This window comes from Diabrotica virgifera, chromosome 7 (assembly GCF_917563875.1).
Source record: "Diabrotica virgifera virgifera chromosome 7, PGI_DIABVI_V3a".
Lineage (NCBI taxonomy): Eukaryota > Metazoa > Arthropoda > Insecta > Coleoptera > Chrysomelidae > Diabrotica > Diabrotica virgifera.
In genome coordinates, this window is record NC_065449.1 from 20079834 (window position 1) to 20093426 (window position 13593).

At 31.9% G+C, this 13593-nt stretch overlaps 1 protein-coding gene across 1 annotated transcript in view; it reads left to right on the forward strand.

Annotated features, from left to right (window-relative positions):
- Positions 1–2466: 2466 nt before the first annotated feature.
- LOC114327709 (exportin-5) overlaps positions 2467–13593 on the forward strand; it is a 61062-nt gene continuing 49935 nt past the window's right edge. Inside the window, exons 1-5 of the mRNA XM_028276411.2 lie at positions 2467–2597; positions 2752–3056; positions 3157–3378; positions 12852–13163; positions 13299–13448. Of these exons, the coding sequence (XP_028132212.2) occupies positions 2781–3056; positions 3157–3378; positions 12852–13163; positions 13299–13448 (960 nt within the window). The 5' untranslated portion in view covers positions 2467–2597; positions 2752–2780. The remainder of the gene's footprint in view (positions 2598–2751; positions 3057–3156; positions 3379–12851; positions 13164–13298; positions 13449–13593) is intronic.

Sequence of the window (13593 nt, forward strand, 5' to 3'; positions counted from 1 at the left end):
AAAAAATAAAAAAGCATCAAAACGTATTTTCATCATGATGCGTTCCTGTTACTAACTGAATGTTTAGAAATTCGGAAAAATTTTGTTTTTCCCACATCTTTCAAATAATGCTACACCTCACGTTCAATTCGTAATAATCCTATTTAAAGAATTATGCTAACATCTTTATGCAAAAAAAAACTCCCTGAAGAAGTACTTAATTCTGATAAAGCCTCCATTGTATAAAATTTACTTCCACCAATGCCTCCAACAAAAAACATTTAAAATAAAAACAAAGAACTGTTGTAACGCTACATAACACCATAACACTTTCCAAAATTTTCATTTTCATTTAAAACCGTTAGAAAATGCTTCTCACCTACCATTCCTATACAATGTATCCAAGAACGCCAAAAGTAGATACAAGGGTGGCATTTATATTTTATACCTATAAATTACTTAAATATGCCGCATTTAACAACTGTAAAACATTTCACGAAGCATCTAATGTTAATTACAAAAATAATAAAGACAGTTTACTTTTTTCTTCCAAAAAACCTCATTACAAAAAAATACAAAAAATCTTTCAAAAATCAAGGCGTGGGCCTTGTCTTACAAACAAAATGGATGATATTCTTAATTATCTATTGAATTGATCAATCAGTAAATTTCCCAAGTGAAAATTCTTAACCGAAACCAATATGCAGAAAACTTAACAAGAAAATCTGATTTGGCGGCAAAAATGAACGCTTCCCAAGTTAATTTCAATAAAACGTAAAAAAAGGAACAAAGGCGTCATTATGAGCTACGTCATCAATAAAAGTGATCATAATTATTACGAATATATCCAGAAGAATCCTTGTTATTCCATAAAATCATCTAATTCAACAAAAAATCAACCACATTTTGCATCATGTACCCTATGCATTGTACGTATAATATGCCATAAGCTTAGTACAGCATAGGGAAATACACAGTGCAAATGGAGTCCTATACGTTTGTATAGCCTGCCATATGAACGGCTTCAAAACCTAAGAAAATTATTTTCTCGAATTGTACATAAGTTACAAAGCTGAAATTTTCTTAAAAAATCAGAAACAAAATTAGGTATCATATAAAAAAATATCGACGACTCAGCAATAGTACAAGTAACGAAAATTAAATCAAAACTTCGCCTCCATAAGAACCAATGCTTTGCTTATGGCAGCCATTTGCTATACAAGTTATATGTACAGTAATAGGATTTAACGGGTGTAGATTCAGTAAAAACTAAGAATTTCTCAAACTAGCGACTACTATTACCTAATAGTATATTAAAATATCTATACAGAATTAAAATATGAAATACTGACAAGTTCCAGATCAAAAATAAAAAATAATTCTTACCTTTCAAGCTTTCGAACAACTAATACACGGCTTCGGATATTTCGTATTTGGAACCCCACGCCACTTGTGAGGTGGACAGAGAGCACTGTTTACAATGCGCTGTGATTGGTTCGCTTCAAAATTAGCGCGTAAAAGTAACGAATTACAGTTGGTAAATGTCATTTGATTGGCGTTTCGTTAGGATTCTTTTCTGGGACCAATTAAACTCTTACTTGCACAATAAAGGCGCCCGTTTTTGTTCGGAGGCTGTTTCTAATGGCGGGAAAGCGACCAAAAGGCCTGCTGCCGAATATATTTTATGTTTGATGGGCCGTTGTATAATTCCCTAATATTTTAAGATGAGATTAATTCAGAAAATTTTATATTTAAATTCACTCTGAGCTTCATGCCCTTTTTGCCCTAATAGATTCATGTCTATTCTTATCTTTATTTATTTAATTGAAATAATATTTAGATAATTTTATTCCATTGAACTAGAGTTTTAGTAAAATCTCTTCTAGATAATTTGTGTCTTTTAAGCCAAGTTATGTGCAGTAAATAAGGGTTCATTAAATTAAGATTGTTTATTGAATATAGTGTTGATTGAATATAAAAAATGAGTACAATGTACAACCGTACAATGTACTGTATGATATTTTTAATTTTTAATTATCTATTGATAATTATTTTTCAAGAGTATACCAATTCATTATGCAACCAATACTACAAGAAAATAAGTTTTTAATCTATAATTGACTATATGCAACCAGTATAACGGATTGTAAAATTCCTTTGTCAAAAGTAGCAAAATTTCTTTTGTCGTGGCATGTTACTTAGTTATATTAGGCAAGATACTTAGTTATTATCACGGTTATTATTTTAAATGTAAATTATAAACATTTACACATCAAGATCATTCATAATTATATCTCAAAAAATTTTCAAAATTATTTCCGGATTGGAAATCGAAACGTCAAAACAAATAAAGTGTATCCCATCAATTGGGGTTTAATCTCATATAAGATAATAGCAAATAATAGCAATAAATCTATTTGTAATCATAGTTTATATTCTTTGTACAAAATACAGGATATCCAGTAAAACAAAAAATTAAATTTGGCATTTGTTGTCAGGTTGTCAGATATTTGTCAACCAAAAGAGTTCGCTAGTGTAGCCGGCAACAGTCAAGTTGGAATTGTTGCACATTTTTAATAAATATTTAATCATATGTTGTAAATAAACTCGAAGATTCCGTAAGTCTGTTAAATCTGAAGTATACAAATTGCTAACGCATATAATTATCCACCATCAAATACAAACCCTCATGACAAATAATCTCGCATAATTTGCAAACATTAAAAGACCATGCTGTTGACCAAGGTGCTTTTAATAGATTTATTATTTTAGCTGCCAAATTGCCAATATAGTTTGGAAGTATGGCTGGACCAGACGTGGCAGCGCTAGCTGCTGACTTAGCACGTGCTGTAGAACTTACTATGAGTACAGGAGCTTCTCAACAAGACAGACTAAGGGCTTATCAAGCATGCGAGAGTTTTAAGGAAACTTCCCCTCTTTGCGCTGAAGCAGGCCTATATCTAGCAGCTGGCACTCAACACTCACCAATATCAAGACATTTTGGCCTTCAGCTCATGGAACATACTGTAAAATATCGATGGACTCAAATATCACAACAAGAAAAGATTTTCATTAAGGTAAGGCATTATTCTAACATAGTAATGTATAATTGTCAGCTGATTAGTACATCCTTGTTTGTATAATGCTACAATCTACTCATTGCTATATTATTTTAAGGAAAACGCAATGAAATTACTTTCTGCTGGAGGTGTTAGTGATGAATCCCACATGAAAGATGCCCTTAGTCGTGTAATTGTAGAAATGGTTAAACGAGAATGGCCCCAGCAATGGCCTGGTCTATTGGGAGAACTGTCAGATGCATGTGCCTGTGGGGAAACTCAAACTGAGCTTGTTTTACTTGTTTTCTTACGTCTCGTTGAAGATGTAGCATTATTACAGGTAAGAACAGTAATGCCTATACTAACTTCTAAATTTTGTAGCCTTTATCATTGGATAATCAAGTAATGTTTATAATTTTCATCATACAGTAAAACCTCGATAGAACGGACCTCTATTTAACGGACTTCGGATATAACGGACAAAAAATCTGATCAAACGTAAAAAAAATTTGAATGTAAAAAATATGAAAAATCGAATTCTTGAAGAAAAATCAGCAAGGACAGGATATCAGCACTGCTTTGTACTAACGCCGATGGATCGCATATGTTTGCCAACAATAGGGCTTTTCATCGATTGTCATTTGTTTCGAGCTTCTGTCATGTGTCACATAATATTAATATATCTACGTCATACGTCTTTTGTTTGTATTATTGTAGATACCAATAATGTATGTCGTAGATATATTAATATTATGTGACACATGACAGAAGCTCGAAACAAATGACTGTGAATGAAAAGCCCTATTAGAGGAGCATTAGCAAATCTCATAAACCTAGAGTTGTCAAAGATATAATGCATCATCTGCCCGTTTCATAGTATAGCTCTAGTAAGACATGGTTCACCACAGATATTTTCAGAAATTGGCCTTTTTAAAGAATTTGAACCTGCTATTAGAAAATTTCAAGAGAAGAAACTGGAAATACAGCCGAAAGAGGTGGTGAAATATTTATTGAATTTAGACAACGCTCCTGCTAAACCCTGAAACTATTCGACATTCAGCAGACAGAAACTTTAATAATTGTATGTTTTTAACAAAAAATACATCGCTTTTTCAACACATGGGTCAGTGAATAATTTTGGCAACCAAACGTATATTACAGAAAGTTCTTTGATGAAGTAAAAAAGTAAAAAATATTAAACAAAACTTGATTCTTTTTTTAACTTACAGATTTATACACTGTGTCTAAATACAGTACACATTTTCAAAAATAAATTTTTAATTGATTTTAAATCTATTTTTATATAACGGACTTTCGGCTTTAACGGACATCCCTTCCCCCCAATTAGTCCGTTATATCGAGGTTTTACTGTATATTCAAATATTTTTAAAACCTGGTATCCTAGTGTCACTCTATTTAGTGTCACTCAGATGGGATAGATGTGTATTCCACTCTTCAGTTTTAGAATAAACGATTTGTTGTTAGATGTTTTGTAAAAAATAACCATATTTTATGTGCGGGGTGCAGGTGCACCCCAGACCTCGTTTTTCTCACCTATCTTTTTTAATAGGTTTTTTGATTTTTCTCCATTTTTTTATTTGCATTAAATTCAATTCTAAACGCATTCCACCCATTACAGCATTTAAAACTCTTTGTGTTTACATGCTTTTTTTTGGAAAAATCACTGTAGGGTGCAAATGATGAAAATTTCATATTCTGAATTGGACGTTTGGAGCTAACAGAGCTACGGGACAAGGTCGGTGTTACTTATGTTAGAGAAAAAAGACAGAAAGTCCCGACATAACTGTATTATGTGTAAAAACTTGGTGTTGCTCACTCTGTGAAAAATTTCATGTGTTTGTCTTGCAACGATAATCATTTTTTTTTAAGAAGAAATGAGTACTTTGTAAAATTACGTTTTATACTATAATAAATCATATCCTGAATTTGATGTTTCTGATGTTCTACCTGAAGCTAACAGAGCTACGGGACAAGGTTGGTGTTACTTATGTCAGAGAAAAAAGACAGAAAGTCCCGACATAACTGTATTATGTGTAAAAACTTTGTGTTGCTCACTCTGTGAAAAATTTCATGTGTTTGTTTTGCAACGATAATATTTTTTTTTAAGAAGAAATGAGTACTTGGTAAAATTACGTTTCATATTATTATAAATAAGTCCTAATTGTCTTTCAAATCAATTTACTTGATGTTCACATATAAAAAATTGAATATACAGATGGGGTGCAAATGTACCCCACACTGTTGTTTACATAAGAATCTAAACACCGCCTTACGAGGGTTAATTGTAAAATATATGCATTCTTACACTTACATAATAAGAATTATTAGAGCATTAATACTTCTTTTACTCAATATCAACATGTTTTTCTGCATGATAGTTGTAATCATGAAAATTGTTTTCAATATTGAAATTATTTGGAATAAGTACAATCCATACACTGTCAAAATGGTTCCTGAAATTTCATATTCTTTAGTGCCCTTATTTCTCCTTTTTGTGCAAAAAAAATGATTTTTGCATCTCCAGATCCTCAGCAAAAGATAATGCCAAATATCAGCAGAGACAGAAAATTTGCACAATAATAAAGTTTTAATATTTCCAGTAGAGATTAGGTTCTTGAATACCAAGAATCTACTAGTGTTTAATTACTGAAAGTTCTTAAAACAAAGTATTCAAATACTATCTGATGAAAAGGTGGTTATTTTATTAAGGTAATTGGTCTTTGTACTCGGATGTCAGTAATTATTTTTAAAAGCTGATGTATTTTCCCAATATAACAGGAGAAGTTAGTTTTGTAAACAAATATTTTTAGAGATCAAATAATATAATAAAGTAAAGTTATGAAAATTTCGGGTACAAATAAAACCAAATAATTTAAAATTACAAAAGGTAGTGAAGTTATGTACCTATTTATGTATGTGCTACAGTGGCGGCTTTTCTTTATGTGCTGCTGAGCTGCAGAACTACCAAACAACCATAGCAAATCTTAATTATTAAAGAATAATTAATATAGTTTTATTTCAAATCTGCCATATTATCATATTAAACATCAACTGTTAATAATAATTCACCAACAACGATGATTAATATTATTTTTTTTACGTATTTACTCCTCTAGTGAAACCGTATAATTTTTTTACGTATTTGGTGCTCCAGTGAAGCAATCTTTTTACGTATTTGCTGCTCCAGTGAAGCCGCGTCGATAACAACCGAAACACTGGCAGCGGTAAAATGCATTTATTAGGCAAACGGCGATCTTAGCCGATGTGCTTCGGCAATCGGCTGATTAACGGCCTCGGAAATGTGTTTGCGAGCTGCAATTCACGACAGTTATTCGTGACCGTTGCATCTGTGCCGTGTTTAGAAATTCTTAGGTTACAATTTTGTTTAATTTGTTTTGTTCGAGCGTGTTTAAAACAATGGAGTTTCAATTTAAATTAGGTGTAAATAAATTTCAAAAACTTCACTATCAACAACAGTTGATTATAAAAGAACGTGGCCGTCCTATGCCTGATCTTAATATTGAAGTGTCCGGTAAAAGCCGTGGAAAAACATATACGCGTAAATTTAATAAAGACATGTATCTACGAAATCAGTGGATTTGTGGATGTTCCGAAAAAAATGCTTTTTTCTGTTTTCCGTGTGCATTATTCGGCGCAGATAAAGAGGAAAAATTGTGGCGCGAGACAGGAGTGCGGGATCTAGTGCATTTAAGTGAAAAAATAAAGAAGCATGAAAACACGCAAACTCATATGAACAATGAAATGCGATTTGCATTATTTGGGAAACTTAATATACAGGCCCAACTTGACTCTGCTTATTGGATAAATATACAAAAACACAATGAAGAGGTGACGAAAAACAGGTATGTTTTGTCAAAAATAATTGACTGTATAAAATTCTGTGGGGCTTTTGAGCTCGCCTTACGAGGACACGATGAATCTGAAACATCAGATAACCCTGGAATTTTTCGTGGTTTAGTGAATTTTTCTGCTGAACTTGATAAAACACTTAGTGAACACCTTACAAATGCGACAATTTTCAAAGGTACCTCAAAAACAATACAAAATGATATTTTGGATTGCATGCTAGAAGTATACGCTGAGGAGATTTTAAACGAAATCAACGAAGCCCCATTTTTAGCAGTGATAGCTGATGAGACAACGGATGTTTCTATGAAATTTCAAATGGTCATTGTTTTTCGTTATGTAAAAAACGGTGCTCCAGTTGAAAGGTTTTGGACTTTTTTGCTTCCAGAAAAACATGATGCTGAAACCTTAGCTAACACAATTTTGAATGTTTTAGACCCAATATTAAAGAATAACAAAAATAAGCTCATTGCACAAAGTTATGACGGAGCAGCTGTTATGAGTGGGATACATGGCGGAGTGCAAACAATAATTAAGAGAAAATATGAAACTGCTCATTTTGTGCACTGTTACGCCCATCAATTGAATCTAATAATGTCAAGAGCATGTTCTATTAATTCCCAAGTACGCGTATTTTTTGGAGATTTACATGATATACCTGGATTTTTTAGTCATTCACCTCAAAGAATAGCTGTCTTAAATCAAATAGTTGGAAAAAATATTCCTCGTTCAATCCCTACACGCTGGAATTTCAATATTCGTACAGTAAATGTCGTTTACGAATATAGAGACTTTATTATTGAGTGTATGGAGCAACTAGAAGAAGAGTCAAATGCTATTACTTCCAAGGAAGCAAGAGGACTTAGACGTATTCTGGAAGATCAAAATTTTACTTTCTGGCTGACTGTTTTTCATTATATTATGCCACATGTTGACGTTTTGTACAATAATCTTCAAAAAAAGAACATGGACCCAACCGAAGCACAGAAAGCTATACATGTTTTTGAGCAAAGTATTAACAATGTCCGAAATAAAATAGACCCTATCATACATCAAGCTTCAAATTTAAATGCGGCGCCTAGTGTCCAAAAAAGGAAACGCCCAAATAACAGCCAACAGGATCACCGTATTGCCTGTCTAGAAGTTTGTGATGTTATTATAAACAATGCAAAAGAACGGTTTGCATATACAAATCATCTAGTTGCCGCAACACTTTTATCTTCAGAACATTTCGAAAAATATAATAATAAGTTTCCTGAAAATGAATTGGATTTAACTTGTACAGCTTATAACTTCTTTGATAAAAACCGTTTGCGAACAGAACTGTCAGTTTTGTATTCCAATATCGAGTGTAGAACATTAAAAGGTGCAGTGCCTTTACTAAAATTTATAATTTCTAATAATTTAGAGGACACATTAACAGAAACCAAAAAGTTGATACAAATTCTGGTGACTACGCCAATGACCACAGCAGAAGCTGAACGTAGTTTTTCAACTTTAAAACGGATCAAAACATTTTTAAGAAATTCAATGCGCGAAGACAGATTAACAGCCCTTTCCACACTCTCGATAGAAAAAAAGTTCATCGCTTCAATACCGAACTTTAACGATAAAGTAATCGAAAAGTTTGCGACAAAAAAGGACCGGCGTATTAATTTCCAATTTAGAAAAATGCAATAAATGTAAGTTAATCAGATTTTTATAGCATGTCGTTATTAGTTACTATTAATTAGTATTAAAGCTAATTTTATTGTTTTTGTTTTCGTATGTTATTCTATTTCTATTATTTTATATTGGCCGTGGTTCATGCAGCACACCCTATAGCAGATGTCACGAGCCGCCACTGATGTGCTATAATGTGTAAGTACATGCATATGAAGTATGAATTAAAAACAAAAATGTAACACAAAAGCAGTAAAACTTATAAAAGAAAATAATAAATAATTGATTTTTTCCTCCTGGATTCATGTTCAATGAAAAAAAAAAATAGGTTTATTCATGCTCCAGTATATAGACAATACATTAACTACGACTGCACAACTGATTGATACTAATTACTAATATTTATTTTTAATAGGACTTTCCCATTCAAAAAAGATGACCTGCTTATTCGAAAGATCATCACAATGGCCAATTCAACTTATCACATTTCTGAAACATGTTTCAGTACACAAATAAAGAATTGATGAATTTAAAACAAACAATATTTATTATAAATTAACTTTAAAATAAATATGGTTCTCGGTTCTCGTAAAAGTTCTCGATTCTTGAAAGTAGTAGATTCTGCCAATCACTAATTTCCAGTAATAAGTAGCTTCTTAATAGCTGTAAAGTCTTATCATACTGAATTTAGCTTTTTATTTAACTCTTCGACATATTTTGAACTGTTTAGATTTTAATTCATATAAATTTCCAAAAATTTTTGTTACTTCAGAGTGACTTCATTTTCTGTAGCTTTGTCATTGTGTTTCTGATGTATTCGAAAGCCTATACATTGTGTTTTCTCTTGATTTGAGGATAGTTTATTTTGGGTAGTCTAAAAATAGTCTTGGGCATTTTCTAAAGTTTTGGTTGTCAAATGGCATAGCATAATAAAATATAGTCTAAATTATAAATACGTCATATTTTAAATGTTTTGTATAAACATTTGGTAAATGTTTTTGTGTAAATATTTTGTGAAGTCCTGTCATATTCGGTTTCTTGTAGTTGAGAAGAAAAATGTTTTTTTTTCATAATAAATATATTTCTTTTTTTTTTAGTTTCTGATTTAAGTCAAATATATTGTTGCTTAATACAAATAATAATTCCAACCTTTTCTTCTAGTCTAGTAGAAAATTTACAAATTAGTTATAGTCAAACCTATACAAAGTTTGGTTACATTTCAATCACCATTTTTCTCAATATAGTCAGAATACTTTTTATGCTACCCAGTTAAGTAATCTAAGGTGGAATACAATCTACATATTTTATGGATTTTCTATTGGATTTAGGAAATTGTAGAATTTTTATATTGCGAATTTGAAGTGAAATATCATTTTCTTTCATCAACCACAACAACTGTGTCAGTTATTTATTTATCAAAATACTATTGTAATATGTGGTTCCTTTATATCAGTAATAGATAACAATTACATAATCATTCATGTAAACATGAATTATTGTACAATTAAAATTAATTTCATTGGATAAAAACTGTAGGATACATAATTTAAGGATGTGAATTTAAATAGATTTTTTTAATAACTTCAACTTTCATTTACATCAAATTTTTCTCAAATAACATATATTACAACAGTGTCCTTATCATAAATGAACTACCTAAAGTTCGTAAATATGCAAACACAACAATTAAACAATTTAGCACCTCCTAGATAGCAACCGTGTGCTTCATTCTCGTAGTGCAATCAGTCCAGCAATAAGTGAAGAATATATGGCATAAATACATCTTATTTTATGGCTAAAACGTTTTAAACCTATCTGGCACAACCATAGGCTGCAATATATTAAGCATTTTTCATGTATGAATAACGCTGACAAAAATGTTTACAGATCGCATAAAATTTACAAAGGAACTACTTCTAGAAAAGTTAAGGAAGAGCTCTAGTTTTGAATGAATGAATGTTTTTATCTTATATATTGTAAGATATTTTGTAAAAAAAATAACCGTATTTTGATTCCAAGACACATACATTGTTACTTTTACAAAGGAATTGTAATAATTTTAATAATCATTTTACTCAATATCAACATGATTTTGTACCTCATAGATCAACACTTACAAATTTATGTATTTTCACTCAATCTGCTACTAAAGCTAATAGTATATAATTTGTAATATTTGTGAAATTTGAAGCAGAAGAAAACATCATAGGAGGCATTTTATTTTGCGAATAAAACTTCGTACTTTCTACGAATACCTACTGCTTATTTCTATATGTGTAATCTATATCTAGAAACCCCTCCTGATTACGAGATTGATTGGATAAAATGTCAGTCATAGCTAGGGTTACCATAATTTGTTAAGGCTAAATCCGGACAGGGGTAGTCCAAGGGAAAAAAAACATATCCTTGCCCTTATAGTCCTGTCGCCAAGGGGGGTACAACGGCCTCCTGTATTCAGATGGACTTACCCAAGTTTTTTTTTATGTATTTTGACCTGTAGAACACGAATTTTTTGGGTAACAGTTGATCCGGATGTCGATAAGATTGTTATAAACCAAGAAGTTGAGGAATCACTTAACAGCGATTTCTCGCAAAACAAAACATTTTTTTGTATTTTTTGGGCCATTCTAACCAAAAAATGTTCCTACAATTTTTTTCTTAGGATGCATAGTTTTCGAGATAAACGCGGTTGAACTTTCAAAAAATCGAAAAATTGCAATTTTTGAACCCGAATAACTTTTGATTAAAAAATAAAATAGCAATTCTGCTTACCGTCTTTAAAAGTTTAAGTAAAATTTTATCTGTTTTGAATATTTGCATTGCTAAAAATTTATTTTTTTATTGTTAAAAAAAGCTATAAACACATAGTGTTTCCCGTGCCTAATACATGCGTTTTAATGCATGCTACGTAGAAATAGCGCCGCTTGCACTTTTACCTCCTCTACCTACGCATTCGATTTTAAATGAGAAATCATTGAAAACATCACTCAAGCACTAGGTGTTTATAGCTTTGTTTTAACAAAATAATAAATTTTTAGCAATACAAATAATTAAAACCGATATAATTTGACTTGAACTTTCAAATGCGGTAAGCAGAATTGCTATTTTATTTTTTAATCAAAAGTTATTCGGGTTCAAAAATTGCAATTTTTCGATTTTTTGAAAGTTCAACCGCGTTTATCTCGAAAACTATGCATCCTACGAAAAAATTTGTAGGAACATTTTTTGGTTAGAAAGGCCCAAAAACTACAAAAAATGTTTTCTTTTGCAAGAAATCGCTGTTATGTGATTCCTCAACTTCTTGGTTTATAACAATCTTATCGACATCCGGATCAACTGTTACCCAAAAAATTCGTGTTCTACAGGTCAAAATACATAAAAAAATCTTGGGTAAGTCCATCTGAATACAGGAGGCCGTTGTACCCCCCCTGGCGACAGGACTATTACCTTTTGACAACCCCAAAGTTAGTATTGGTATTATCAGCACAAAGGCAAACTACTTTTGAATCAATAGAGTACTTTTTAATACATTTTAAAACATGTTCTACTAAAAGATCAGATGTTTCACCCGGAAGTTCATCAAAAAATAAAAGTTTCACGTTGACACCTTCATTTTGCTTAAAATAACGGAACACATACCGGAGTCAGTTTGATTTCGTTTCTGTTTGAACTATCAATTATTGTAACCGTAATAAAATTTGCGTCTTTGAGATCTTCGAGTAATTTGTTAAATATGTTTTTTAAAAATTTTTTTTAGTAAAGAAAAAATCCAGACGCCAATCTGGACATGTCTTTCAAATCCGGCCTGTCCGGAAGAAATCCGGACATATGGTAACCCTAGTCATAGCACTAAAAACCTGGGGGTCTAAAAGGGGGCTTGTTGTGGATAGGATTGGAACTAGTTATGAATCTTGATTTAGGCTTTATGTCTCTTCAAAGTATGGCTTTCGTTCAGAAAATGGGATTGGATTCTGTAAATGTCCTGGTGTGTGGGTTGTTCAGCGGGGAACCAAATCTGCCACCAAATCATAAGCTCCTTAGATAACGATTCCTTCTACAATTGTTCAGGCTTTCTTTAGTAAATGTATGAAGGTTTTCTGTGGCTAGGTCCTCGCCTAGTACAGTTTTCAGTGCTACTAAAAACTAGAGGATTATTGGGATGTTCAGATTACTTGATTGCATAGAGAAATTTATAATAAATAAAATAAAGCATTTCATAAAGGAAATAGGTGCAACAAAAGTATTTTATAACTTTTTTTTCAGACACTGGAATCTAACCAACGCAGAAAAGATATTTACCATGCTCTGACAGCTAACATGGCAGTGATCTTCGACTTCTTTCTCAGACTCATAGAACTGCAGGTCAGTCAGTTTAGACTCAACAGTGAGTCTAACGTTACCAAAGCCAATGCTCACGGAAGAGTGGTCCAGGTGGTTTTGTTGACTCTTACTGGCTTTGTAGAATGGGTTTCTATGAGTCACATAATGGCCCAAAACGGAAGATTACTACAAATTCTTTGCCTTCTGTTGAATGATACTGCATTTCAGTATTCTGCAGCAGAATGCCTATCACAGGTAATATTCTTGCTTATAATAACATGCATAATATTTTTGTCCATTCCCACATGCTTATAAGTTTTTTCCATCTCTGAAATTATCTATTTTTGAATTTATTTTCCTATGACAAAATCGCATTTTTCATATTTTCAGATTGTAAATAGAAAAGGTAAAGTGGAAGAAAGGAAGCCTTTGTTAATACTATTCAATAACGAGCCGATGGAATGCATCCTCAATGCTGCCAAAAATCCTGGAACCATTGGAGATGAACAACATTATTTGTTTAAAAAGAAATTAATTCAGGTAAGTCTTTATATACCTAAATGTTTTATTACTTTACCTATTAATAGTCTAGGCGCCAAATAGAGGTCACCGTGTCACCGTGATGGACAAACTCAACGGCTTCTTATGGATTTTTGGCTGCTGATTACGAATTTCGAGGGTGGAT